The sequence below is a fragment of the Trachurus trachurus genome (assembly GCF_905171665.1).
Source record: "Trachurus trachurus genome assembly, chromosome: 23".
NCBI classification, from domain to species: domain Eukaryota; kingdom Metazoa; phylum Chordata; class Actinopteri; order Carangiformes; family Carangidae; genus Trachurus; species Trachurus trachurus.
In genome coordinates, this window is record NC_139912.1 from 62,549 (window position 1) to 89,389 (window position 26,841).

The following is a 26,841-nucleotide window of genomic DNA, read 5'->3' on the forward strand; positions in this document are numbered from 1 at the left end:
GTCTGCCCTCTCTTCCTATGAACCAGTCTGCCATCCAGTCCTCCCATTAAGCTGGTCTGTCCTCCCTTCCCATGAACCAGTGTGCCATCCAGTCCTCCCTTTAAGATGGTCTGTCCTCCCTTCCCATGAACCAGTCTGCCATCCAGTCCTCCCATTAAGCTGGTCTGCCCTCCCTTCCCATGAACCAGTCTGCCATCCAGTCCTCCCTTTAAGCTGGCCTGCCCTCCCTTCCCATGGACCAGTCTACCATCCAGTCCTCCCATTAAGCTGGTCTGCCCTCTCTTCCCATGAACCAGTCTGCCATCCAGTCCTCCCATTAAGCTGGTCTGCCCTCTCTTCCCATGAACCAGTCTGCCATCCAGTCCTCCCTTTAAGCTGGTCTGCCCTCCCTTCCCATGAACCAGTCTGCCATCCAGTCCTCCCTTTAAGCTGGTCTGCCCTCCCTTCCCATGAACCAGTCTGCCATCCAGTCCTCCCATTAAGCTGGTCTGCTCTCTCTTCCTATGAACCAGTCTGCCATCCAGTCCTCCCATTAAGCTGGTCTGCCCTCTCTTCCCATGAACCAGTCTGCCATCCAGTCCTCCCATTAAGCTGGTCTGCCCCCCCTTCCCATGAACCAGTCTGCCATCCAGTCCTCCCTTTAAGCTGGTCTGCCCTCCCTTCCCATGGACCAGTCTGCCATCCAGTCCTCCCTTTAAGCTGGTCTGCCCCCCCTTCCCATGAACCAGTCTGCCATCCAGTCCTCCCTTTAAGCTGGTCTGCCCTCCCTTCCCATGAACCAGTCTGCCATCCAGTCCTCCCATTAAGCTGGTCTGTCCTCTCTTCCTATGAACCAGTCTGCCATCCAGTCATCCCATTAAGCTGGTCTGCCCTCCCTTCCCATGGACCAGTCTGCCATCCAGTCCTCCCATTAAGCTGGTCTGCCCTCTCTTCCTATGAACCAGTCTGCCATCCAGTCCTCCCTTTACGCTGGTCTGCCCTCCCTTCCCATGGACCAGTCTGCCATCCAGTCCTCCCTTTAAGCTGGTCTGCCCTCCCTTCCCATGAACCAGTCTGCCATCCAGTCCTCCCATTAAGCTGGTCTGCCATCCCTTCCTATAATCCAGTCTGCCATCCAGTCCTTCCATTAAACTGGTCTGCTCTCTCTTCCTATGAACCAGTCTGCCATCCAGTCCTCCCTTTAAGCTGGTCTGCCCTCCCTTCCCATGGACCAGTCTGCCATCCAGTCCTCCCTTTAAGCTGGTCTGCACCCCCTTCCCATGAACCAGTCTGCCATCCAGTCCTCCCTTTAAGATGGTCTGCCCTCCCTTCCCATGAACCAGTCTGCCATCCAGTCCTCCCATTAAGCTGGTCTGCCATCCCTTCCTATAATCCAGTCTGCCATCCAGTCCTTCCATTAAACTGGTCTGCTCTCTCTTCCTATGAACCAGTCTGCCATCCAGTCCTCCCATTAAGCTGGTCTGCCATCCCTTCCTATAATCCAGTCTGCCATCCAGTCCTCCCATTAAGCTGGTCTGCCCTCCCTTCCTACGAACCAGTCTGCCATCCAGTCCTCCCATTAAGCTGGTCTGCACTCTCTTCCTCTGAACCAGTCTGCCATCCAGTCCTCCCATTAAACTGGTCTGCTCTCTCTTCCCATGAACCAGTCTGCCATCCAGTCCTCCCATTAAGCTGGTCTGCTCTCCCTGCCTCTCTTGCCTACCAGAAGCTTCCTCCTTCAGCTGTTGTTGAGTCAATATCACTATGGAGTGCCTTTGGTGTCCTCATCAGAATCACTCAGTCATCATGAAAATATAGCAGAATAATGAAACTCTGAGGTCTTATTATAAATGGCCAAACATTTACTCACATATTGGTATAATTATAATTCACTTAAAATATGTTCCCTTTATTTTATACCGTTTTCTTGCATTGGATGTACGTGATTTTGGCATGTCCCACACAGTGCTCTGCTAACTACAGCGTGTGTAATAAGTGCTTAAATGATACTAAATTAAAACTTTTTTTACATGGTTTTATTGTCCACAACAGCCTATTTGAGAAAAACAGTAAGTCTGATCATGTATATTCTATTTTCATAATTATATTGAACATTTTGTGTGCGTCCCTGAAATCGCTGTCCACCCTGTCATTTTGGGGTAACTGCCCCTTTAAGAAACCCTATGATGTTTTCAGTGACATTACTACCATCATTTTGTCTTTCTTCAATGGAGCCTGACACAGTGGCTAGTTGCAAAGTAAGTATTTACACATATATTTCGTATTTGTTCTCGTATTATGTGTGCAGTTGGATGTTGTCAAGCTTAACATGTCCACTCTGTCATAGTGAAATATCAATTAATATAAATACCTTTCAAAAATTTGAAACATATTTGTTAAAAAGTACACAGTCAGCTTGCTAACTGAATCATGTTGCTAACTGAAGGTCCACCATGTGCTCATTTAATGTTAAAATTAGTTTAAAATGTCCACCCTGTCACTGTCCACCCTGTCAGTACAGTACTGTAAACCTCCCATGACAGGGTGGACATGGTTCATGACAGGAAGGACATGTGCATAGTTTTGGCCTTATGCTGATAATTTTACACACTACTATACATTTTATAACAGTATATGCTGTACTGTACATAGTAAGAGTGGACAATATGGACTTTTTTGGTGATATTATTACAAATTGTGTTTCAGGCAAAGGCGTCAAGGGGAAAGCATTCGAAGGAGTTCGAAGAGGAAACTGAAAAAACACCTCGCAAAAGAGAAAACTAAAACTGAGAAATATAAGAAGATTCAATTGTTCAACTGGTTTCCCCCTATATGGGAAAAAGACCTCTGACATTTTTTTTAACATCATTTCTTTTAGATTTATTGCATTTATGAGTGTCCACCCTGTCATGCCCAATGTCCACCCTGTCATTGTCCACCCCGTCATTTTCATGTTTTATTAAAATAAACAAATTATTTTCACAAGTTATTGAAACCTTTTGTGTGATTCTGTTATAAACAAAAGAGGGCCAAATAGAATTGTTTGAAAGTTTGACCAGATATCTTTGTTGTTAGATTTTATTTAGAAAAGAAAGTGCAATTCTCGCAGATTTTATAGAGAAACAAAGAGTTTGCCATAATTTCATTAATATCCAAATACTTTTCCCATTAACTAAAATATAGTGTTGAGAAAGGGACTAAAAAGCTTTCTAAAAATGTATATTTTATAATCACTATGTAATTACAATGTATTTATTCTACTTTGAATGTGTCCATGACAGGGTGGACATATTTCGCTGTTTGCATATACTTTGTTTGCTTTCAGTTTATTTCTAAAAAGTGTGGGAGCTTGACCATCATGCATTTCTAATAGCATAACATCTACTTAATACAATTAATATGAAGTTACATGGAAAAACTCAGCTTTTATTTTTGGAAATGGGGAAGTCTCAAAGGCACCTTATAGTGATATTGACTCTGTTAACATTTCCATGTTTCTCACATTCTCTGTTATAAACTGTTTTCTTGTCTGTAACAACATCTCTGTCCCGTCTGTCCGTCCTGGGTGATGATCCCTCCTCTGTTGCTCACCCTGAGCTTTCTCCTGGTTTTCCCTGTTAAAAGGGTTTTCCATTGAGTTTTTCCTCAGTGGATGTGAGGGTCTAAGGACAGAGGATGTTGTTATGATGGGATGTAAAGCCCTTTGAGACAAACTGGTGGTAAAAATGGGCTATACTAATAAAACTGCCTTGCCATGTTCTGACGCCTCCTGTCCCCTCAGACCGTTCCAGTCTCTGGACGCGGCGGCGACGGAGGAGAACACGCGTCTGGGCTTCGACGTGGCCGAGCGGGAGTTCGGCATCAGTCCGGTGATGGCAGCCGAGGAGATGTGGGCCAAGGGAGAACCGGACTCTCTGTCCATGGTCATGTACCTGAGCCAGTTCTACCAGCTGCTCAGAGACACGGCGCCCCCCGCTGGTCAGGCTTCACACTGCTGCAGCACCAGGGAACAGGTTCGAATCCGTCCTGCTGAGGCCTGACATCGTCTCCTCTCTCTGTCTCTGTCTCTCAGGCTCGTTGGTCCACAGCTCCGAGCTCCTCTCAGCTCTCATCACGCCGGCTTCTCTCCTCAGCCGACTGGGACAGAGTCCGTCCAGGAGGAAGAAACCAAAGGTACCAACAGCTGTAAACATCTGTATCTACTGTAGATCTACAGTGTTTATGTCCAGCTGTTAACATCTGTATCTACTGTTGATCTACAGTGTTTACGTCCAGCTGTTAACATCTGTATCTAGTGTCCATCTACACTGATCAGTCCAGCTGTTAAACATCTGTATCTACTGTAGATCTACAGTGTTTGTGTCCAGCTGTAAACATCTGTATCTACTGTTGATCTACAGTGTTTACGTCCAGCTGTTAACATCTGTATCTACTGTAGATCTACAGTGTTTGTGTCCAGCTGTTAAACATCTGTATCTACTGTCCATCTACAGTGTTTATGTCCAGCTGTTAACATCTGTATCTAGTGTAGATCTACTGTGTTGACATCCAGCTGTTAACATCTGTATCTAGTGTAGATCTACAGTGTTTACATCCAGCTATTAACTCATTGAATGCCAAAAACGTAATTTTACGTGAATTACGTGAATTTAGGAATTCTATGATGAACAGAACTGAAAAATAGACAATCAAAAACTCACAATCTGGACATTTGATCATAATTCAGCTTTTGATGGTTTCTGCATTGGGTCGAATCAGTGGCGCATGCAGCCCTCTAGGCGCCAAACATACTGAATAAAACAGCGCATATCTTTAAATCTACTGTTACGGCTTGGTGCCACTAGTTAACGAACACGTTCAGCTTCAGTCCTGACGTCAACATACAAGACACTATGTCCCCATTTATAGAAAACAAGCAGGGATCTAGATGAAAACTAGCCTCTGTTTATCTTGGGATGGCTCAGGAACGAAGGCATGTATAAATAAATGGTTTGTCCCCATTGGAAGCAGAAAATTTCGCCTTTCAAACGAGCCATAGTATGTGACTGTGTCCATAGCTATAATATAGAATACACTATGGCTCTACAAAAACAATGGTCAACAATGGTCTAAATTGCTGGCACCAGGATTAAACATTTACATCTGTATCTACTGTAGATCTACTGTGTTGATATCCAGTTGTTAAACATCTGTATCTACTGTAGATCTACTATGTTGACGTCCAGCTGTTAACATCTGTATCTATTGATGTCCAGCTGTTAACATCTGTATGTGTTGACGTCCAGCTGTTAACATCTGTATGTGTTGACGTCCAGCTGTTAACATCTGTCTCTAGGAGCATGCGGACGCTGCAGCGGGGAAACGGAGGCGTAGCCGAGAGCAGCTGGAGGTTGGTGGTTCAGAACGCTGGTGAACTGTCCCTTTAATGAGGTGAAACTGAACTGAGGTCAGATCAGCTGAAATGTGTCTGTTCTCAGTCATGTGACCTGAAAGGTGGCGTCGACACTGAGGTGGGTGAGGACGTGTTAGTGGGCGGAGCCAGCAGATCCAGAGTTCGTCTGATGGCCAATCAGCTGCAGGCGAAGCTGATGGCCAATCAGCTGCAGGCGAAGCTGGACGAGGGCTCGTCTTCTTCTTCTTCTTCTGCCCCTGCTCTGCGGCGACAGGTGAGTCCAGTCTGACCTCGGGTCAGTAGCGTTGAACTTCCTGTTGAACTTCCTGTTGAACTTCCTGTTGAACTTCCTGTTGAACTTCAAGTTGAACGGATCAAACCGATCAGGTCTTCCTTTTCTGTATTATGTATACATATACATATGTATCTCAATTTCATACAATGGTGTGTACATAATACATTTATGTATACAAACTTTGTGTAATATTGGACACACATCTGCAGGTGCAGTCGTGTGCTATGGGATGGTGCAGTTTAAGTCGATCCTGCACTTTATTGGGGCATCATGCAATCAAATTAAATTCAATCTTGCACTTATGCACTCGTCACTTTAGCAAACAGCTCATTAACTAGCACTGTAGCTCTTTATAACTTCTCAGTAACCTGTTGGTCTCTTACCCACTCTGTTAACCGTCTATGGTCAGTTAACTGCTGGTTTATCTATGTTCTTCATATATGTTTTGTGTAAGATGTCAAGGTGTTTTATTGTCCTAGTTCTGCCTCTTGGACTTTTTATCCTCATTGTTTTTATGTCTAACATCAACCTGCCAATGGGACTGGGGATGGAGATGAGCCACTTGGCTACAATCCCACAGATTTACATGTCAATGTCCATCAATATGTAGCTACTGTTCCCATTTAAAAATAATAAATAAATCTGAAATCTGAAAAAGAATGTTGCTCTAAGCTCCGCCCCAACACTAATCTGTGTTTATGTGTAATGACCAGCAGGAGGAGGAGTCTAGTCCAGCTGTGGCCCCGCCCCCAGAGGCTGAAGATGCTGCTCAGGCTCCGTCATGGAGACCGGTAAGGACTGGTGGCCAGTAGAGACCAGTAGAGACCAGTAGAGACCAGAAGAGACCAGTAGAAGACCAGTAGAGACCAGTAGAGACCAGTAGAGACCAGTAGAGACCAGTAGAGACCGGTAGAGACCGGTAGAGACCAGTAGAGACCGGTAGAGACCGGTAGAGACCTCTGACCTCTGACCTCTGACCTCTGTGTCCTCTGACCTCTGACCCTTTGACCTCTGACCTCTGACCTCTGTGTCCTCCAGAAGAAACGGACTTTTCAGCAGGAGCAGATGAGTTTTCGGTTCAAAGAGAAGATCAAGTGTCAGAGCCTCGACGCCCAGGAGGAGCAGGTAACGCTGCAGTGCATTCTGGGTGATGCTGTTGTATTGTGTGTGTGTGCATGTGCATGTGTGTGTGCATGTGCATGGCAATACAAGGACATTTTATTTGTATAACCCATTTTTACAAACAGTTTGTCTCAAAGGGTTTAAACTGCATCATGACAACATCCTCTGACCTCAGAGCCTCAGTCCACTGAGGAAAAACTCAGAGAAAAGAAACGTCAGGGGAAAGACAGAAGAGACAGAGGAGAAAGAGGAGATAGAGGACAGATGGAGGACAGATCCTCAGGACGATGTTGTGTTGAGACAAGGAGCCAGTTTACCAGTCGGTGTTGTGTTGTTGGTTCCTGCAGGCGCCGTGTTCATGTGACGGTCTCTACTCAGTCACATGAGAGTTTCTGTTGAGACGCGCTGAGCCTGCAGCTCTGCAGCTCTGCAGCTCTGCAGCTACCAGGGTGTGTGTTTGTGTGTGTGTGTGTGTGTGTGTGTGTGTTATTGATGAACTGGGGAACAACAAGTTAAAACGATCTTTTCTAGTTTTTCAATGGAAACAAAACAAGGACATTAAAAAGTGACAGATGCTCCATGAGCTGTGTTAGCTGAATGAGCCGGTTAGTTAATGAGGTTAATATTGATATAGTTTATATAGTCGAGGTGTTAATGAAGTTAATATTTATATAGTTTATATAGTCGAGGTGTTGTCAGTGTTGGTTTGCTCCATTAGTTTGTATTTAAATGAGGTCGCGTGCCGTGCAGCTCAGATCAGTTTGGATGCAGCAGTGGGAGAGTTAGTGGAATGTAGTCCGACTCTTAAACTTCAGATAAAATCTATTTCTGAACTTCCTCCAGTCTAAGAATCCTCCTCCCCCAGATGTTTCAGAGGCCTCCAGATGTTTCAGAGATCTCCAGATGTTTCAGAGACCTCCAGATGTTTCAGAGGCCTCCAGGTGTTTCAGATGTTTCAGAGACCTCTAAATGTTTCAGATGTTTCAGAGACCTCCAAATGTTTCAGAGACCTCCAGATGTTTCAGAAGTTTCAGAGACCTCCAGATGTTTCAGAGGTTTCAGATGTTTCAGAGGCCTCCATATGTTTCAGAGGCCTCCAGATGTTTCAGAGGTTTCAGAGACCTCCAGATGTTTCAGATGTTTCACAGACCTCCAGATGTTTCAGAGACCTCCAGATGTTTCAGAGGTTTCAGAGACCTCCAGATGTTTCAGAGGTTTCAGAAACCTCCAGATGTTTCAGAGGTTTCAGATGTTTCAGAGGCCTCCAGATGTTTCAGAGGTTTCAGAGACCTCCAGAGGTTTCAGAAACCTCCAGATGTTTCAGATGTTTCAGAGACCTCCAGATGTTTCAGATGTTTCACAGACCTCCAGATGTTTCAGAGACCTCCAGATGTTTCAGAGGTTTCAGAGACCTCCAGATGTTTCAGAGACCTCCAGATGTTTCAGAGCCTCCAGATGTTTCAGAGGTTTCAGAGACCTCCAGATGTTTCAGAGGCCTCCAGATGTTTCAGATGTTTCAAATGTTTCAGAGACCTCCAGATGTTTCAGAGACCTCCAGATGTTATTATTGTCAACATACAGTTGAATATGAACTCTTATTGGTCATTAAACTGTTCACTGAGACATTTCTTTATTCTTAGATAAGAACACAACTTGATACATAATCTCAGTGTTTTGGAGGAAATTGTGATCAGTCAGCCTCAAAAGATTAAAGCGATGGCAGAGCGGTCTGGTTGGAGGGCATAGAAAGTGGGATAAGATGCTTCAACTTGAACAACAAACCGACATATTAAGACAGTTTGTTAAACAGACCATCAATGGGTTGTATGAAATCTGTCGATCAGGATTCACTTCAGCTTTCTGTCCATTTATTTTCAGACAAATGTGTCGGTATCGGTTTGTTTCAGCTGGTCTCTTGTCCTGTCTGTCCCCAGCCCGTCCCTTGTCCCCAGCCCGTCCCTTGTCCCCAGCTGGTTGCCGTGGGCAGCAGCAGCCAGCTGGTTGCCGTGGGCAGCAGCAGCCAGCTGGTTGCCGTGGGCAGCAGCAGCAGCAGCGACGTGTGCGTCCTCTGTCAGAAGCGTCTCTACGTGATGGAGCGAGTCAGCGCTGAAGGCCTCTTCTTCCATCGCAGCTGCTTCCTGTGTGACTGCTGCGGCGCCACGCTCAGACCGCCGGCCTACACCTACGACCAGGGCAGCGGTCAGTACACACACACACACACACACACACACACACACACACACACACACACACACACACACACACACACACACACACACACACAGTGATGATGTCATAGCGAGCAGCCAGGTGAAGGTGGATCCATCAGTAGATTTCACACTCGTCACTGATTCAACCGTTACAACCACATGATGAGTCCAGTCATGTGACCCTGTGTGTGTGTGTGTGTGTGTGTGTGTGTGTGTGTGTGTGTGTGCGTGCGTGCGTGCGTGCGTGCGTGCGTGCGTGCGTGCGTGCGTGCGTGCGTGCGTGCGTGCGTGCGTGCGTGTGTGTGTGTGTGTGTGTGTGCGTGTGTGTGTGTGCAATGCAAGGCAAGGCAGTTTTATTTATATAGCCCATTTTTACAGTTTGTCTCAAAGGGTTTAAACTGCATCATAACAACACCCTCTGACCTTGTGTGTGTGTGTGTGTGTGTGTGTGTGTGTGTGTGTGTGTGTGTGTGTGTGTGTGTGTGTGTGTGTGTGTGTGTGTGTGTGTGTGTGTGTGTGTGTGTCGGTGCCTGCAGCCTGTGTGAAGCTCCTATGTGGTCGTTTATCTCTGGCGGTGGCGCGTGTGTGTGTGTGTGTGAGTGTGAGTGTGTGTATTTTTATACACAGAGTGTGTATTGTGTGTTGGAGCTTCAGGACAAACGACGATGATGAGCTGCTCCTGTTAGTTTGGATGGATGATAGAATCTCAGCAGCCAATCAGAGCGCAGCAGCAGCAGCAGCAGAGGTCACATGACCAGAGTCTGAGTGTGAGGCAGAGCAGGATTCAAACACGGTATAAAAACCACACGAGGTTCAGTCAGAGACCAGACCGGAGATCTGAGCTCATCTGGTTCAACATCTGGTTCAACATCTGGTTCAACATCTGGTTCAACATCTGGTTCAACATCTGGTTCAACATCTGGCTCAACGTCTGGTTCAACATCTGTCTGAACATCTGGTTCAACATCTGGTTCAACATCTGTCCTCAGGGAGGTTCTTCTGCCTTCAGCACTGGGACGGTCGTCGTGGTGACGGCGGCGGCGGCGGCGTGAGGAAGAGGATTGCAGCAGCGGCGGCGACGGACCGAGCAACTTCACACCGAGCCTCCACGGTAAGAACCTGAACCTGTGAGGAGCTGAACTGTGATTGGTCCAAAGTGTTGGTGATGTCCAGGGCCGTTGTTTAGGGGAGAAAGGTGATGATAACTCTAGGGGCCCAGCGCCCAGTGGGGCCCCACAAAACCCAGTGGTCTAATCTTTGTATGACTGATTTATTCTGCATAAGACCCTGACTAATACTCATGAATTTGAATGAATGAATTAATTTATATTTATTTACGTGTCGTGCACCAATTAAGGCGCCCATGCAGCCTATCAGGGCTTATACAAGACACATTATCATTTAGACACCAAACAAAATAATCAGAGCACAGACAAAACCAAACAGAAACAGAAACCAGATGGAATTCACATCAATAATTCACTTTTTCTTTTTGACCAGGCACTTTTTATGAAAGTAGCTCTAGTAAAGACTTCTTTTCTGAAGAACCATTCCAACTTTACCTCATCATCATCATCATCATCAGCCCAAAACAACTCAGGCTTCACATTTTGCATTTTCTGAAACAAAAACTGCCTGTTCTGGCTTCGTCATATGACGGACAATGAAACACAAAATGCAGTTCATCCTCAATTACATTTAAATTACATAATGTGATAGTCTGAGTTAAACCGACCTACTTCTACTGCCAGAGGGAGAATCACATAAACATCTCTTGGATCTATCTAATGGCAAAGTCACATCGGGTTCTGAACAACACACATTTTTCAACTGGCAACAGGTTCTGAGCTTTGGTTTAAACCAGATATCATTAGCCCATTTTTCTTTATACTCAAGAAATAACTTGTGCTTCACAAAATTAACATTACAACGCAAACCATTAGTGAAAATATGCTGTTGATCAGCCTCGCTAAAAATAGCTTTCATGTCACGATACCAAGGATAGTTGTGTGTTTTATCCCAGTTAAAGACTTTTTTGGCTCATAGTAATGCTGCATTAGCATCAAAACAAAGTAGGCTAAATAAAAAATACGTAGTCTAAGAAAAGAAAACTGGAAAAGTTAGGGGGTAGGGGCCCACTTTAGTATTCTTTAAGACAAGGCAAGGCAGTTTTATTTGTATAGCCCGTTTTTACAACCAGTTTGTCTCAAAGGGCTTTACATCCCATCATAACAACATCCTCTGTCCTTAGACCCTCACATCCACTGAGGAAAAACTCCATGGAAAACCCTTTTAACAGGGAAAACCAGGAGAAAGCTCAGGGTGAGCAACAGAGGAGGGATCCCTCACCCAGGACGGACAGACGGGACAGAGATGTTGTTACAGACAAGAAAACAGTTTATAACAGAGAATGTGAGAAACATGGAAATGTTAACAAGAGTTGAAGGGGGCCCAGAATTCCTAGCAACGGCCCTGGTGGTGTCAGAGGGTCCTGGTCCTGGTCCTGGTCCTGGTCCTGGTCCTGGTCCTGGTCCTGGTCCTGGTCTTGGTCTTGGTCCTGGTCTCAGTTCGTTCAGGGTGTGTGTGTGTGTTTCCTCTGCAGGTGTCTCTGGCCTCAGCTCCGTCCTTCTCCTCTGACTCGGTGTTGTCAGCGGAACGCCGGCGCTCCTCAGGTAAGCTCCTCCCACCGTCACTCACCTGTCACTCAGTTCAGCTACAGGGGACACATCAATTAAAAAGAGGAATTTCAACAAGGATTTGAAAAAGCAACTTTAAAAGGATAGTTCACCCAAAATTGAAATTTTCAGAAGAAAAGAAATTGTCCCGAAAAAAATTTAAAAAGTCTATATTTCAAGCTTGTTTGTAGCAGAAGCTCCTCTTCCTGGTTCGGCAAATTTGACGAACCAGGAAGAGGCAAGGCAAGGCAAGGCAAGGCAATTTTATTTGTATAGCCCGTTTTTACAAACAGTTTGTCTCAAAGGGCTTCACATGGCATCGTAACAACATCCTCTGTCCTTAGACCCTCACATCGACTGAGGAAAAACTCCATGGAAACCCTTTTAACAGGGAAAAACAGGAGAAACCTCAGGGTGAGCAACAGAGGAGGGATCCCTCACCCAGGACGGACAGACGTGCAATAGATGTTGTTACAGACAAGAAAACAGTTTACAGTTTGTCACAGAATGTGCGGAATATGGAAATGTTAGCAGGGGTTGATGAAGGCAGTCTCTAGTGAGGGGAGGGGGGGGGAGCTTCGAGAAGCTTCCGCTACAAACAAGCTTGAAAAATAGACTTTTTTTCGGAACAATTTCTCATGTCGGGGCTTCAATACAAGACGGACATTACATACGAGCAGCATGGAGGTATTTGGATGTTTTTTGTGTGTCTTTTTGTTATGAAGACAGTTGGTATCCATTTGCAACCGTTATATGGACATGCACTGCTACGCCGAGACCCCCTGTAACTCAGAGAAGACACGGAGGACTCTGAAACTTCAATTTTGGGTGAACTATCCCTTTAATGGAAACACATAGGATTCAAATTTCTTTTAATGCACATTTCCCAGTAATTCAAATCACTTTGGATGGAAACATGGCTAGTCACCTGTCAGTGTTTGTCTTGTTGACACTGAGCTGCTGCTTAAACAGGAATCAATGTGGCTTTAGTGTGTGTGTGTCTGTGTGTGTGTCTGTGTGTGTGTGCGGCTGTGTGGTTGTGCGTGCAGCCGTGTCTGTGATGGCGTCGATGCCGGAGCGCGTGGAGCTGGAGAACTGTGGGCGGAGCTCCAGCGCCTTGGAGGAGGGGCTGCAGGAGGAGGGGGCGGAGCCAGAGGAGGTCTCCGAGGAAACGCTGAACTGGTTCAACCTGGGGGCGGGGCTAAGACACGCCCACCGGTCCAGGTAGGGAGGCCATGATGACATCATCAGGTGTTAACCCATAGATATCTACACGTAGCTGCCTCTGCCTCTGACGCTGCTGCCCGTTGGAGCGGACCGTCGGTGTCTAATTTCTACTTCCTGTATCTCCAGAGGCAGAGGTCTATCACTGAAGCCCTTTGTTTTAATATAAATACTACAACTCAGCTACATAACTCACATTAGCAGTTAGGGTTAAACTGATTTAATATGGCCGAGCACAATTCTATAGGTAGCCTCATCACCATGGCAACCACAAACTCACAACTACCACAGCCTATAGGACGAATGTCCTTGTTGTTTACAACTACTTCCTGGTAGAAAACCAGCATGAGAACAATAGTGACGGACGAGAGTTTCACTATATATAATGTTTCATGTGACTATATCACCGTTTAGACTAATCTGATGTTTGTAAAGTTTATAAAACCAATGATTGGACAAACATTACTATTTCTGTGTGCACATTTTTGTAATTAGTCATGGTTATCATAGATTAGCTGGGCTAACGGTTAGCTACCTGTTTAACTTTAATAACTCAGTGACTCAATAAACGCTCCATGAAAAAATATTTTCTCCAGCGGATATCTGAGTTCCAACATGACTGAGCTAACTGGAGTAGTTTCATGTCGTGTCCCACAACGGGAGGGTTTTAACAGCTGACGTCCTGCTGTTAGCTTAGCTACCGCTGTTAGCTTAGCTACCGTTAGCTTAGCTACTGTTAGCTGTCCCTGTCAGCTGAGCCACTGATGCTTTCTAGACACTGTGATTCCCCCAAACTGAATAAATACAACACATAGCAACACAAAACACACACACAGAAATAGTAATGTTTCTTCAATCATTTCAGATTTGTCTAAACGGTGATAGGGCGTGAAAAATATGATCTATAGCTAAACTCTCGTTCCTTACTATTGATCTCATTGGGTCCATGCCTATGTTCCCACAGCCTTATGTTCCCACAGCCCTATGTTCCCACAGCCCTATGTTCCCACAATTCTAAGATTTTTCTCAAAATTAGGCCCTATGTTCCCACTGGACTCTCTACCTATCTGGGCTCTACCTATCTGGCCTGTCTAGCCTCTACCGGGTCTTTTTTACTAAACTTAACCAACTCTTTTATTCATTGCCTAAACCCAACCAATGGTGGGACCAAAGGGGTGTGGGAACATAGGGCCTAATTTTCAGTGACAACAAAAGTTAGAAATGTGGGAACATAAGGCTGTGGGAACATAGGGCTGTGGGAACATAGGAATGACCCCATCTCATTCACATTACAGCTGGTTTTCTACCAGGAAGTAGAATGTAAACAACAAGGAGATTCAGTCTATAGCCTCCACATACAGGCAACAAAATAACCAACTATTAATATATGAACTAGCGGTATATGCACTAAATGTAACACATATCCACCCTATGATACGTTACGTTAGTTTCATTTATGTCAGATAACTTTATACCTACATCAAATTCAACAAGTTCATAACAGTTCTATAATATAAAACAACTTATTACTGGAGAAAAGTTCTTCCATGTCTCTTGGTTTTGGCGTTTCTTTCATGGGAACATCCGTACGCGGCACAAAAGTTCTGTATTTCACCAGATTCACAGCTGTCAAACGGTCTGAAGGTCTGACTGTTGATGCTGCTCAGGAGGAACTCCCCCCCAAGATGGAGCCAAGAGACATTCCTGACAAGCCCCAATGCTGCTTCTACGTGTAGATATCTATGGCGTTAACCCTTCATGACGCAGGAAGTCAACATGTTTGACTGTTTGTTTGTGTTTCTAGTTCAGAGTCTGAGGACGACAGAGGTCGACGCCGGACATCAGAGGTCATGAGGTCATGGAGGGAAACGCTGCGGCTCCACCGCACCAACAGCCAATGGGAGGAGGAGGAGGAGGAGGAAGATGAAGAGGAAGGGGAGGTGGAGGAGGACGAGGAGAAAGAGGAGGACGAAGAGGAAGGAGACAGTTACAGCAGTGACGGTGAGGCTCAGCTGATGTTGTTGTTGTGGTGTTAAAGAGATAGTTCAACATTCAGAGTCTGCAGTATAAGGCCTCTATTAAAGCTTTCTAACATAAATGACAGTAAACACATAGAATCTGCTGATAAAGGGATATTTCAACATATTGGCAGTTGTTTTAGAGGTAAATTCATGCAAAACCGCTGATGCACGTTGCCTTCAGGGACAGTTTTTCATCAACAGACTCTGTATTTCCCTCTACAACAACTCTGTCTGGTAACGTTGTGTTATTATCTCATAGCGTGGTGAATGTGCAGCTCACAACTTGTCCACCAGAGCGTTGTGGAGTTGTTGGATTGTGTATTTGATGAGTTTGATGAGGGAAACCAAGAAATCCCATAATGAGCCTCCGTAGCGTAGCTCTGACCAGCTCACGGCTCTGCTCCGCCGTTCTAAAAACAGCTTGCACCGACAATTAAAGGTAACGAACCCACTGCTATGACTATAGGGATTATGGCAATGGGCCAGTTTGACTAAATGTTGAACTATCCCTTTAACTCTTTTGCGACCTCAATTAACTGCTCATCACATCTCGTTGAGACTTTTCGGTAACACTTTACTTGAATAGGTTTTGATCAGATTGACATAACACTGTCATAACCATCAATGAATACTTCTGACAGCTGTGGTTAAGTGTCATTCAGTAAGTTATGTCACTTTTGATGCAAAGTTGACATTGTTTGAGATGTTTTTGTTCTGACAACTTGACATAAAGACAATTTAAACTGTCATAGCAGACCTAATGGACAAACTTTAAACATGTCAACTTTGCATCAAAAGTGACATAACTTACCGAATGACACTTAACCACAGCTGTCAGAAGTATTCATTGATGGTTATGACAGTGTTATGTCAATCTGATGAACACCTATTACAGTAAAGTGTTACCGACTTTTGTTTACCTTTTTTTCAACGTTGAACTGAACTTTATCTGTGTATGCTTTACCCCCCCCCCCACACACAGAGGACTCCTCCTCCTCCCCCTCCCCCTCCTCCCCCCGCAGCCCCTCCCCTCCAACAGGAAGTGACATCACTCATCCTGACTCCACCTCCGGCCTGTCGCCCCCCGCCCGCACCACGCCCTCCACCGCCTCCTTCATCACACCGCCGCTGCCCGACTCCACCTGTCACCATGACGACGACGATGATGACGCGGTGGCTCCGCCCACGCACCCCATCACACCTGCTGTTGCCATGGAAACGGCTGCTGCAGCTCAGAGACATTCGTTTGATGACATCAGCCCTGAGCTGCCACAGCTGCCAGAGAGGAGGGGGGCGGGGCCAGGGAGGAAGGGGGCGGGGCCAGACAGAGGAGAAGAGGAGGCGGAGTCAGAGACAGCGAGGAGGAGGAGGAGACACGGGGGAGGAGGAGGAGCTCACAGCCTCCCCCCCCGACTCCTCCCACAGCTGCTCCAGCTGAGGAGGAGCGAAGGGGGCGGGGCCATGGCCTGGGGGCGGGGCCAGGCGGAAGGGGGCGGGGCCAGAGCGCTGTGGAGGGCGCTGTTCTCTGTTGGACACAAGAAGAAGAAGAGGAGCAGGACGACGTCGGGGAGGGAACCGGCCAATCAGAGGAGAGTCACAGGTGATGATGTCACCGAGCACGTCGGCATAGATATATCCACCACTTTATTTCCCTATGATCCATTGTGTCACACCACGACGGAAGTCGGTTTTCAACCCCGTAGTAGCATTCTAGCGAGCAGCTAACTGGTAGCGTTAGCGGCTAACTGGTAGCGTTAGCCACCGGTGTAGGCACCAAATGTGGGGGCTCCGGGCTGCCAAAACCGCCCTGACTAATCTGATGTTTTGTCAAGTCTACAAAACGAATTACCGAACAAACACCACCACTTCTGTGTGCACGGCTCTGCAACTAGTCATGGTTATCGTAGTTGTTAGTTTTGCTGCTGCTAACAGCTAAGCTAACAGCAGCAGCAAACTAACACCAGGACGACAGCTGTTGAAACCCTCCCGTTGTCGGACACAACATGAAACTACTCCAGTTAGCTCAGTCATGTTGGAACAAAGATATCCGCTGGAGAAAATATTTTTTTCATGGAAATTGAGTTATTTAAGACACTGCTAACGGCTAACGGTTAGCCCAGCTAACGTTAATCTAAAATGTAATGAATGGAGTGTCATGGCGACACCCAGCGTCGTTCTCCGGAAAGTGGTGGATACACGTAGATGCTGCATTCGGGCTTGTCAGGAACGTCGTCGCGGCCGCCATCTTGGGGGGGAGTTCCTATGGTAAAAACCATAGATGACGTCATGCATAGACCAGAGTGGCATCTTTATGCAAATGAGAATGACTGAGGCATCCTGGGTAATTTAGGGGCAGCGCCCGGCAATTTTAAATTGCACTCAGTGGCTTTTTGTGTTTTGATGGAGCGTAGACTAACTAACAATCAATTTGAAGGTTTTATTTTGTGTTTCTTTTGTAGCACTATGTCTCATAATTATTTTGACACCCTCCTTGAAACCCACCGTTCACGCTATCTTGAAAAATTACAATGAATGAATCTACGGTATGCTCCTTTAGCCTCCCACAGTGATCAATGACTCCACACAGTGGCCAGAAATGTCTGACCCAGACATCTACACGTATTTGGTGGAATCACCGGGAGGTTTTGGCTCAGTGTTGTCTGTTAATAACCTGTTAATAGACAACTTGTTGTTAGTTAGTTTGTCAAGCCAGTTAGGCTGAACTTTTCAATGGAGGGATGCCGGGCGCTGCCCCTAAATTACCCAGGATGCATCAGTCATTCTCAGATGCCGCTCTGGTCTATGTCACGAGCGGCAGTATGAGATAAAACAAAACATAACAAAATCCCATTCACCCCCCCCCCCCCCCAAGATGGCGGCCGCGGCGACGATCCGTTCCAATAGGCAGCAGCGTCAGAGGCAGCGTCAATGTGTAGATATCGATGGCGTGTCAGAGGATGAGGTCACGGTGATGATGTAATAACTAACAGCACTTCCTGTCTCCAGGTGTGAGTCTGGCAGAAGAGTCGGACCTGGACTCGACCACGCTGCTGCAGAGGTGTTCACTGACCCCCAGGAACAACGTAAGACTCACAGAGCCACGCCCACACAACACCAACCAACCAATCAGAGCACGGCCATGAACAGAGTGGGCGGTGCTACTTCCTCCTTGAAGTTGATGCAGCGAGTAGTTATTAATAACTAGAAAATTTCCTCTGGGAAATTTTGAGAGGGCCACAGGGCTACTGCCGGTTTTGCCATTTCTGTCAACATGGGAATCAAACCCACGATCTTAAGGTCAAGACAGAGCTGATCAGACAGACACATGATCATCTTTCTATAAGCACTGATATGGAGGAGCTGTAACCATATTAGGTTACCTTTACAAACATTTAAACGAGCGCCAGGTGGATTGTTAATGAAGTTAACGAGCTCTGGCCTGAGAATCAGACGTTACCACGGCAACTCAAGGTGGTTACCACGCCGATAGGGGCCCCCCAGGCTGAGGCAGACAGAAACGTGGAGAAAAAGAGCGATTTTCTGCCTCTGCATTGGTCTCACATTTAGGCTTAGCATGACAAAACGGTAACTCCTATCAGAACAAAACACAGATCACATTGCTCTAAGGACTTACTGAAAAATGTTGGTACGATTTGGTGTTTCTACAGTAAATATTTTGGAGACGCTGGCAGTTTTAAAACATCAGGCCGTTCTGCTTCTCTCAGAAAATCTATATATTGGAGTCAATGAGGAGCAGAGACAGACGTGGCCACACTTAGAGGCTGATAATTCAAATTCTGTAAGTCTCTCTGATATTTTGAGCACATGGTGAGAGACAGAACAAGTTTGTCTACAAATTCTGAAAAAATTATGTGTGTAGATTGTAAATTGTGGCCGGGCCGAGTGTGGAAAGAGAAAAAATCTGGAGTTTTTCTGGGCTCTCTCCCACTCTAACTGATGATGTCACGCACTCTGACACGAACATTCCGTGCAATACACACCCATTATAATCTCATAATTTCTCCAAAAATGGTCATGGTCATTGATCAGGGATTGATCAAAAACTATATGACCTATCAAAACATGGAGTAATATGACAATACACAAGACTTGTGTCTACTGTTTAAAGTTTAAATGGAGTCTCTAGGTGAAAATATGCCTGAGCAGTAGACGTTTGTTAAACTCCAATGATTGGTCTTTTTCGCTCTTTTTTTTCGCCCGTCCCATTGACTTCAATGCAAAATTTTGCGCAGTTTTTATATTAAACTGTTGAGGAAAGTAATAGCACACCGATCCCGATCGAACCGCACGTTTTGATATATAATTTTCACTAGTAGCGAACTGAAAATCGTCCGGAAGTCGGAAAAATAATAAGTAAGAAAAAATCCACACAATAACAGTAGTGCCCGGTGCGATGGCCCGTGGCCCTAACAACTGAGGCCAGTGATGTCACAGTGACGTCACAGGGGAAGCAGCTTCTTTGTTACTCTAGTCTCTTATTAATCTTCCTCATCAACGTGATGCGTTCAAGACAAGTGGGATGTTTCCGTGTCTGAGGATGAGTCGTGTGTCTGGTGTTTGCAGCTGCGTCTGGAGCTGTTAAACATCACAACTGAACTCCAGAGAGTCACAATAAAGGAGGAGAAGGAGGAAGAGGAGGAGGAGGAGGAGGAGAACCAGGAGGTACCAGCTGTGATAGGTCCAGTAACCCTGTAGAGGAGCTGTGGTGTGGTAGTAGAGCAGATTTTACCCACAAGCCTTTGCTGCAGCGGCAAAGACTTGAATTCACTCGGCCGACGTCAGACATGTTTGTCTGGTACGACCAAACTCCTGGACCCCGAACCCCTAACCCCTAACCCTGGACTGGTTTTATATTTAGATGTAGTTTTTAGTGATTGGACCCTGGTCTGGACTCTGGACTGGACTCGTCTCAGCTCACTGGTCTTAGACTTGTCTTAGTTAATCCAGACTTGTCTCTACCGATATAATAATGGACTTAAAGCAGAAGTAAGTGATATATTTGTGTTAATCTAAGTCTTAAATAGTTGTATCTTCCGACAGCAATCACTTCTATAGAGTGTTTGGTCTGAAACACGGGTCTGTCAGTCACTCTGCTCTGCTCTGAGCCCAGGAGAAAACTTTCCTTGTATCCTACAACCTTTATCCAATGAGGAGAGAGAACGGCATAAAGGGGCAGTCCTCTCTGTGTGTGCAGCCAAGGGATGCGCCTGAATGTGGTGACGTAGGGACGAGGACTGTTATGGTGCGTTCAAGGCAACTCGTAACTCGTGTTTTTCCGACCTGTGAAGTCGTACCAGTTCGATCTGGTACGAGTTCACGGGTCAGAAGTTACGAGTGGCCGTTATAGTGACTTTCACAGGTAAAACAGGTCGGAGAAACACGAGTGGGTTGCCTGGAACGCTACAAAGTCGTAAGTCGTGACTTGAAGCTGTAATTTACGGTTTCAAAAGCCTGCCTGGAACGCAGCATTAGCCAAAACCACCGGATCACTTACTTCTGCTTTAAGACTCATCTTTGTTTCATGGTGTTGGACTGGACCGGTCTCGTCTCTTCAGCTGAGACTGGACCTGGGCCCGTCCTCGGTCCACCAGGACCAGGACCAGGACCAGAACCAGAACCAGAACCAGAACCAGAACCAGGACCAGAACCAGAACCAGAACCCTCAGAGATCTTAGAGTTAGTTGAGCTGCTGTGTGACTCGGTGACTGACTGGTGTCTCTTCTCCATGTGTCTCAGCCGGCGTACGTCCCTCATGCTCTGGCCTTTAAACGATCGTACGCCATCAAGGTACCGACAGACCTCCAGAACCTCCAGAACCTCCAGAACCTCCAGGACCGGGTCTCTCCTGGTTCTGGTCTCTTAGTCCAGGCAATCTAGCTCATTTTGGACCCCAAATAGAACTAATTGTAACAGAATGTTTTTCACCATCCATCATTTCTATGAGGTGTCCAGAACAACATACTAAAAGTCCTAATGAATCCTAGTTGGGGAAATATGTTTAATTCTCATCAATCCAACATTGATTTACTGTATAAAGTCTATGGTGCCAATACAATACACCACAATGGGGCTATTGTTTTCCTTTACTGCTATCACAATGATACTTTACACAATGAAAGTATACATGAAAAACATTTTTTTTTGTATTACAAGTTTCTTTTAAAATGAATTTGAATATGCAAATGAGCCACACACTAATGGAATATGCCATACTCCACTAATACTAATACTAATACTTTTGTGTTACTAATACTTGTAATACAAAAAATGTTACTTGTCATGTATACTTTCATTGTGTAAAGTTTCATTGTTGTAGGAGTAAAGGAAAAAAAAAAGAAGCCTATTCGGGTGTATTTTGGGCATATTTGATAAGTGTGTGGCTCACTTGCATATTCAAATTCATTTTAAAAGAAACTTGTAATACAAAAAATGTTACATTTAATAGATACTTTCATAGTGTAAAGTTTCATTGTGATGAGAGTAAAGGAAAAAAATAGCCCCATTGGGGTGTAGTGTAATGGCACAATAGACTTTATACAGTAAATCAATGTTGGATTGATGAGAATTAAACATATTTCCCCAACTAGGATTCATTAGGACTTTTAGTATGTTGTTCTGGACACCTCATAGAAATGATGGATGGTGAAAAAAACTCTATTACAATTAGTCTGTCGGAAAACGCTATTTTGCCTGGACTACATCTAGGCTTCCATAGAAACCCTGTGTGTGTGTTTGTGTGTTGTTGCAGAGACGCTCCGTGAGGGACAGAGTCCTCCAGGACCCAGACCGGTCCTCTTGTCCCACGGAGGTCCTGGGGGTCCTGGTCCAGCCCAAGGAGCCGTCCAGTCTCAGCGTCCAGGAGACCCTGTTCCAGGGGGGACGGCCGGACCGCCGCCAAGACCTGGACCACCAAGACCTGGACGCCAGAATCACCCGGAGAGTCCAGAGAGCAGCTCGACGCCAGGCCAGAAGGGAGGAGCTGAAGAGGCTGCACAAGGCCCAGGTCAGTCCAGGATCAAGGTAGTCCACCTGAGGACAGACCAGGACCAGGTCAGTCCAGGTCCACATGAGTCCACCTGAGGGCTAGGGGTGGGCATTGCCAAGGGCCTCACGATACGATACGCATCACGATACTTGTGTCACGATTATACATTTTCTTGGTACGATTATTGTCAGAGAAATAATCACGGTGCTACGATTATCACGATTATTATGCATTCATTAATTTCACAACACTATGAACGTGTAAAATCTTTTAGCCTAGTCAAAATATAATTACTCATGTTTACACAAAATATTTCAAGTATCTATTAATATACGACCAATTCTTAACCCCCAGGGGAAATGTTTGAAATATTCAGGTCATAAATTGTCATCTATACCTAATGTTTAAGTTTATTTTATTCGTTTTTCGAACGCTACAAAGTCGTAAGTCGTGACTTGAAGCTGTAAATTACGGTTTCAAAAGCCTGCCTGGAACGCAGCATTAGCCAAAACGACCGGATCGCTTACTTCTGCTTTAAATTCCTAACCATTCAGTGTTACGTTAGATAAATGGACCAGTATCTGTGCATATTTTTGTGCACATCTGCCAATAAGGTTCCAACATCAAATTTTTGTGAAAGTAACGGTATTTAGGAATCTTTACGATCAATTAATTGTGGCGTTTAATACCACGATTAATTGTGAAAACAAGTAATCGTGACATCCCTAGTCACGATACGATATGATATTGCGATATCCAAATTTTGCGATATATTGCGATATTCTATGTAGTTCACTGAAAAATGTAAAAGGCATTATGCATCTTAAAATCAGAGTTGTATGTAGATCAGATGATAGTGATAATTCATGGGACAAACTGAGTCAAAACAATGTAATTCAAATTATCAATGCCATTTTATTGTAACTATACAAGCACAAGTTACAACAGCATATCTGCATGAACAATACACTCTGAGGCAGCAGCACAGTGACACCTCGCGGAGTCGGACTGGATTTACGTCTGAAACATGATTTAGTATTTGAAAAAAAATCGATATATCGATATATCAGACCAGGTCTCATGTGTGTGTGTGTGTGTGTGTGTGTGTGTGTGTGTGTGTGTTCCAGATGATCCAGAGGCAGCTGCAGCAGGTGGAGGAGAAACAACAGCAGCTGGAGGAGAGAGGAGTGATGGTGGAGAAAGCTCTGAGAGGAGAAGCTGGTAATACACAACCTGAAGTACACACAGTTATACACACACACACACACACACACACACACACACACACACACACACACACACACACACACACACACACACACACACACAACCTGAAGTACACACAGTTACACACACACACACACACTGAAATACACACACACTGAAATACACATAGTTAGACATACACACACACAGTGCAGTGACACTCACCTGTGTTTGTGTGTGTGTGTGTGTGTGTGTGTGTGTGTGTGTGTGTGTGTGTGTCAGATTACTGGGGAGAAGCTGACGACGGTCTGGACATCGACCTTCATCTGGGAGGTTCGTTACCACGATAAACAACTACAACTACTGTCCACAGCCACTGGAGTTTACTGCAGTTTACTACAATTTACTGTAGTTCACCACAGTTTATATTTTACCACAGTTTACTGTATTTTACCACAGTTTATACTTTACCACAGTTTACTGTAGTTCACCACAGTTTACTGTAGTTTGACCAGTAGCTGGTCTACTCTGTGGTCTGCAGACTGCAGATCCAGACCCGGAGGCTGCAGATCCAGACCTGTAGTTCTGGAGCTGCAGGTTTCAGCCCTTATGTTTTGTGACGGTGCCACCTAGTGGACGGATATAAAACTACATCAACCTGAACACCTGTTATTGTCAAACTAGTTACAGTTTAAACGTTTTATTACTCCCAGATACGGACGCCACACTCAACTCAACTCAACTCAAAAGTACTTTATTATTCCGTTAGGAACTTCGTTGCGGAAGGACATCAAAAGTGCAGGTGCAAAACAACAATCCACACATACACTGAGACCTTGAACTCACCACGGAGCAGGATGATTGTACAACGATGTGTTACCGTTTATTATGTAATGTTCTAGTTACACACCGCTCTAGCACAACCACAGAGTGTGTGTAAGTGTGTGTGTGTGTGTTACAACACAGACCAGAAGGAACTAGAACAGAACTGAATAAAGACCAGGTCCATGTGAACCAGCTCAGTCTGCTTTATTGTTTATGCCCATTAGTTGTCACCATGGTGACGACTATTCTTCCTGGCGTCCCTAAAGCAAGACAAATAACAACAACCTTCCTATACAGTGTTCCCAAAACACAAATCACAAAAAATACAAAATACCAAATAGAATAAGAAACAAGCAATTAAATAATTAATTATTCCCATAAAAAACTCAGATCATAAAATAAAAATACTTAGATGACTCGGCAAATATGAGTATTTGTATATGCATACATCCATAACGTGTGCATACACACATCCACTCCCTACAGACACATAGTATTCACATGCACCATGCATACACAGTACAAGTAGATACATACATAGTACAAGCACCTACACATATGTACACACACACACACACACTCAGAGATCAGCTCATTCAGAGAGAAGTTTAAACTAAACATATAAAACAAGGCGCTCTGCAGCTTTACACACATCAGTCAACTGAATTTAACCTCAGTTCTTTACTCAACACAGCTTTTCAATTCCCGTCTAAATCCTGATTTCTTACAGTTAAGAATGAGGCAGCAGGGAAGTCCGTTCCAGTTTACAACAGCTCTGTACAATACAGTTCTTTTCAGTTCATCTGAGTCCAGGTCTGTCACTGACTACATGGGGCCTAGAACTGCAGCCTCCGGGTCTGCAGAAACATGCTGCTCTCACTTTACTCTAGTTGACTGTAATGTAACTATATCTGTATGTAACTATATTAGTATGTAACTACATATTATTGGACTGAGTGAGGGTCTTCTCTGACTCCACCTAACATCCTGTCCGGTCTCTTTAGGACTGGGTCGACTGGACAACCCGGCCCTGATGCAGCGCTGGTTCCAGCTGGTCCAGCAGAAGAACTCTCTGGTCCGGTACGAGTCTGAACTCATGATATTGTGAGTATCTGCCCCCCCACACGTTCATTTTAGGTGATGAGTCTTATTTTAAGTGGAAAGAGATTAGTTTTGACTAGAAATGAGACATTTTGACAAGAAAAAAGACAAATATTCTTGGAAAGATTTTGAGCTTTTGCAGTGCAGACTGACTGTGTGTTTCAGAGGTCAGAGGTCAGACTGACTCGGTCTCTGTGTGTTTTGTGTTTCAGCGCCCGGGAGCTGGAGCTGGAGGACCGACAGAGTCGTCTGCAGCAGGAGCTCAGGGAGCGGATGGCCGTGGACGGTACCACTTCCTGTTTACTTCCTGTTTACTACCTGTTTACTACCTGTTTACCTCACACCAGCTCTGTTTCCATGGACACTAATATTCAGAATAAAAGTGCATCATGTAAACATGTCAGGAAACAGAACATAACAGGAAAACTCATGAATGAAGAAAACTGAACCACTTCTGTTTGTTGGTTTGTTTCCAGCTCAGGAGGAAGTAGCTACGACTTCTCCTTGTGTGGTTGTTTTATCTCATGTCAACACGCTGCTCGGTGTCGGTTCATGTCCACACACCTCTTCATCACATTATTGGATGTTGCGCCCATAGAAACAAGTTTTTAATCTGATTTAGACATTGTGCCTATGTAGACATAACGCCTCACTGTGTGTGTGTGTGTGTGTGTGTGTGTGTGTGTGTGTGTGTGTGTGTGTGTGTGTGTGTGTGTGTGTGTGTGTGTGTGTGTATGTGTGTGTGTGTGTGTGTAGACCACCTGAAGCAGGATGTGCAGCTGCTGGAGGAGCGTCTGATCCTGGAGGAGATGCTGGAGGTGAATGTTGCCTCTGGTTGTTGGTTGTTGTTATTGCGTATTGTTTGTCTGTCTTTTATGTGATGGCACTTTAAAGGGATAGTATCATTTTTTTAAAGTGTGGTTGTATGATCTACAAATATCCCCTAAGTACTTTAATTGCAGTAGCAGCGGACCGAACCAACTCACGTATCCCTCCGCCCAGGGTTAGCGCCCGCCGATCAGCAGTTGGTTAGGTCCAAATAAAAACTGTGTTTTTCCTGAACTTTGAAGGGCTGGAGAAAATTATATTATAGTGAACAATGGAACTGTGTTTTATTTTTCAGGTAAAACCTCTTTTAGGCCGTGAAAATAGGCCGTTTCTTTGGGTCTGTTCACAACACTGTATGTTGTAAATCTCTGGGCAGGGCTATTATGGGCTGGCGTTGCTAACGGGAGGAGTGCAGAGAGTCTTCTACTGCAATTAAAGTACTTAGGGGCTATTTGGAGATCATACAACTTCACTTTGAAAAAAATGATACTATCCCTTTAAGGTTTTAGCTTTTAATTTCGTTGTTCTGCTGCACAATGACAAATAAAACTCTGATTGTGATTGTGAGGTGGTGGAGCAGAGAGACGCTCTGGTGTCTCTGCTGGAGGAGCAGAGGCTGCAGGGCCGCCAGCAAGACCAGGACCTGGAGCGGGCCATGCTGGACCGGGGTCTGGGCCTCAGCTGGACCTGAACCAGGACCAGGACCAGCAAGACCAGGACCTGGAGCGGGCCATGCTGGACCGGGGTCTGGGCCTCAGCTGGACCTGAACCAGAACCAGCAAGACCAGGACCAGACTGGACTGTTGACTGTATTGATATGTATTGGTTATTGATCATTGTGCCTTACTCATCTGAACCTGCCATTCATCACTAACTGTTTACACTGTAAAAACTCTAAATCTGTCCAAGAATATTTGTCTTATTTCTTGTCAAAACTAAACTCTTTCCACTTAAAAT

At 45.2% G+C, this 26,841-nt stretch overlaps 1 protein-coding gene across 1 annotated transcript in view; it reads left to right on the forward strand.

Annotated features, from left to right (window-relative positions):
- The window catches only part of LOC311006470 (protein-methionine sulfoxide oxidase mical3b-like), a gene marked incomplete at both ends in the record, with an annotated part of 42,243 nt that extends 15,668 nt beyond the window's left edge, over positions 1 to 26,575 (forward strand). Inside the window, 22 exons of the mRNA XM_083999317.1 lie at positions 3,761 to 3,957; positions 4,052 to 4,152; positions 5,315 to 5,368; positions 5,457 to 5,645; positions 6,383 to 6,457; positions 6,705 to 6,791; positions 8,723 to 8,987; positions 9,988 to 10,109; positions 11,601 to 11,670; positions 12,723 to 12,897; positions 14,702 to 14,724; positions 15,958 to 16,211; positions 17,909 to 18,001; positions 19,503 to 19,601; positions 20,682 to 20,726; positions 21,688 to 21,942; positions 23,052 to 23,145; positions 23,413 to 23,463; positions 24,960 to 25,059; positions 25,269 to 25,342; positions 25,813 to 25,874; positions 26,453 to 26,575. Of these exons, the coding sequence (XP_083855443.1) occupies positions 3,761 to 3,957; positions 4,052 to 4,152; positions 5,315 to 5,368; positions 5,457 to 5,645; positions 6,383 to 6,457; positions 6,705 to 6,791; positions 8,723 to 8,987; positions 9,988 to 10,109; positions 11,601 to 11,670; positions 12,723 to 12,897; positions 14,702 to 14,724; positions 15,958 to 16,211; positions 17,909 to 18,001; positions 19,503 to 19,601; positions 20,682 to 20,726; positions 21,688 to 21,942; positions 23,052 to 23,145; positions 23,413 to 23,463; positions 24,960 to 25,059; positions 25,269 to 25,342; positions 25,813 to 25,874; positions 26,453 to 26,575 (2,608 nt within the window). The remainder of the gene's footprint in view (positions 1 to 3,760; positions 3,958 to 4,051; positions 4,153 to 5,314; positions 5,369 to 5,456; positions 5,646 to 6,382; positions 6,458 to 6,704; positions 6,792 to 8,722; positions 8,988 to 9,987; positions 10,110 to 11,600; positions 11,671 to 12,722; positions 12,898 to 14,701; positions 14,725 to 15,957; positions 16,212 to 17,908; positions 18,002 to 19,502; positions 19,602 to 20,681; positions 20,727 to 21,687; positions 21,943 to 23,051; positions 23,146 to 23,412; positions 23,464 to 24,959; positions 25,060 to 25,268; positions 25,343 to 25,812; positions 25,875 to 26,452) is intronic.
- Between the last annotated feature and the right edge of the window lie 266 nt (positions 26,576 to 26,841).